The sequence below is a fragment of the Bipolaris zeicola genome (genome assembly GCF_000523435.1).
Source record: "Bipolaris zeicola 26-R-13 unplaced genomic scaffold scaffold_695, whole genome shotgun sequence".
Taxonomy (NCBI): domain Eukaryota; kingdom Fungi; phylum Ascomycota; class Dothideomycetes; order Pleosporales; family Pleosporaceae; genus Bipolaris; species Bipolaris zeicola.
The window spans coordinates 1-1,996 of NW_006912744.1; the positions used below are offsets into that span (position 1 = coordinate 1).

The 1,996-nt window shown below is 46.3% G+C and overlaps 2 protein-coding genes across 2 annotated transcripts; one reads left to right on the top strand and one right to left on the bottom strand.

Annotated features, from left to right (window-relative positions):
• Positions 1 to 233: 233 nt before the first annotated feature.
• COCCADRAFT_10532 (uncharacterized protein) lies at positions 234 to 866 on the bottom strand (the record flags this gene model as incomplete). Its single annotated transcript, XM_007720839.1, has 1 exon — positions 234 to 866. The coding sequence occupies one exon, from the start codon at positions 864 to 866 to the stop codon at positions 234 to 236; it is 633 nt and encodes a 210-aa protein (XP_007719029.1).
• Positions 867 to 1,690: 824 nt separating this feature from the next.
• Positions 1,691 to 1,891, top strand: COCCADRAFT_113685 (uncharacterized protein; the record flags this gene model as incomplete). The annotated part of the gene is made up of 1 exon (XM_007720840.1): positions 1,691 to 1,891. One exon carries the CDS (start codon positions 1,691 to 1,693, stop codon positions 1,889 to 1,891), a length of 201 nt encoding a protein of 66 aa, XP_007719030.1.
• Between the last annotated feature and the right edge of the window lie 105 nt (positions 1,892 to 1,996).

Sequence of the window (1,996 nt, forward strand, 5' to 3'; positions counted from 1 at the left end):
TTGATATCCTTTCGTACAAGGCCTATAGGTGTCTATTCGAATCAAGGCTCGTTTGATGTCCCACGCACTCCCATATGCCTCTGAGTGACACTACTNCCGATACTGATCCGAGTAGTCTTGCCTGCGCCGTTACACTTACTAATATTTAGAGGAAATTTTCAAGACATAAATTATGATAGCAATTTGAATCTATTGCATTATTATTGTATATATATCTATTACTAACCACTTTTCTAAGCTTTGTAAACGGAGTACTCGCAAGCCTCAGGGTTCGTCTCCTTGACAGCTCTAGCATTCAGCTCAACACAACCCTCGCTACCGGCCGGCTTGTCATTGCCCGCAAGCCAGACCTTCCAGCCTGTCAACTTGTCACCGTCAGCTGGGGGACAAGCCTGGAAAGCCGTAACGGCACCATTGCCGTTATCAAAGACAAGGTCGCTAGTCTCGGTAATCTTGAAAGGACCCAACTCCTGGTTGCGGCCAATATTTGCAGGGAGGCCGGTGGTGTATTGTATGTTACCTTGGCCCATGCCAGAGCGGTCGACGAATATCTCCTGGGCTTCGAAGTTGTCGGGCGTGTCGCCGGTGTAGAGGAAGAGGAGACCCTGACCGTTGAGGACGAACGACGCATGGTCACGGGGGAGTCGTGTAGTGCAGTTTGCGCTCTGGAAACTATCGCCGATCAGGAGGTCGTTGTTCTTGGCTTGGAAGGGCTCGCATTCGATCTCATTGGCGACCTTGGGGAGAGCCACGAGCTTAAAGACGTCGCCGGGGACGACGGCTTCAGAGATGGGGGGCAGGTTGCAGTCCTTTGCGGATGCGAGAGCCATGGTGACGGCGGCGATTGTGGCGGTGGCGTACTTCATGTTGAGGTATGTTTGATAGCTCGTTAAGTGAATTGGAAGCGAAAGTTGGATATTGTTGTAGATTGTATTAGCAAGTTGTGAGGTACTGCGTCTCACTTTTTATACGTCTTTTGGTCTCGTATGCGGATCCCTTGCAATGACGAAGGTGGTCCATCTCGGCGCTCATCTAGGCTATGATCCGCAACATCGTAAGCTCATATGACCGAGAACACGAAGCTTCGCGCAAACGTTATTGACCACTACCCCATAATAAGTCAACGTCACCCATAAGCAGGGCCCCCCTGCTTTTTTTTGGGCTAAGGAAATCTATCGTATCTTATGCTCGTAAAGTAAAAGGAAAGAAAATATATTTCTCTTCTCTTACTCTTTTTTCACTCTCTCTACTTCCTTCTTTTATCTTCTACCTCTCTTTTCTTTCTTTATTAAAATAATAGTAAGAAAGAGAAAGTAGGTAAAAAGAAGAGAGTAAAGGGAAGGAAGAGAAGAGAGAAGAGAGAGGAGAGTAAATTACCGCGCTACGTAGTATAGAGTACGAAAACATAAATTATACTAGCTGAGATTAAAAAGTACCGTATTAATACATACCCCTGCTTATGGGGTGACGTTTACTTATTATTGGGGTGGTCAATAACCTTTGCCGAAGCTTCGTTACCCTAGCAAAGGCTAACATCGCTATACTTGGCGGAGGAAATACCTACAACCCCGTGAATACGGAAGCTGCAGGGAAGTAACCCGTGTATCGGGGAAATGTTTGCAGGGTGATGATCAGTGGTTACGGAATGAGCTTACGATCGACGACACACGGATCGGAACATGCGCAGGTAATGCGCATAAAAATAGATTTTAAATTGCCGTCGTTGCCGGTATTGCGGTGTAACGTGTACTGCGTGTGGTCAGTGCGTGCAACAGTTCAGCCAATGCAACACCATTTACCCCATCAAAATATCCACCCATCATTTTCAACACGTGATAACTCCACCACTATGACAGCTCTTGTAAAAGCGATTGCGGCAATTAACTCATAAGCCGCAGAAGGCTAACTCTTATATCACGCAGCTGTAAAAAGGTTTAGTGTTAATATTACAATATTAACGCGCCGGCACTAAAATAAAACACAGTTGTAACGGGCT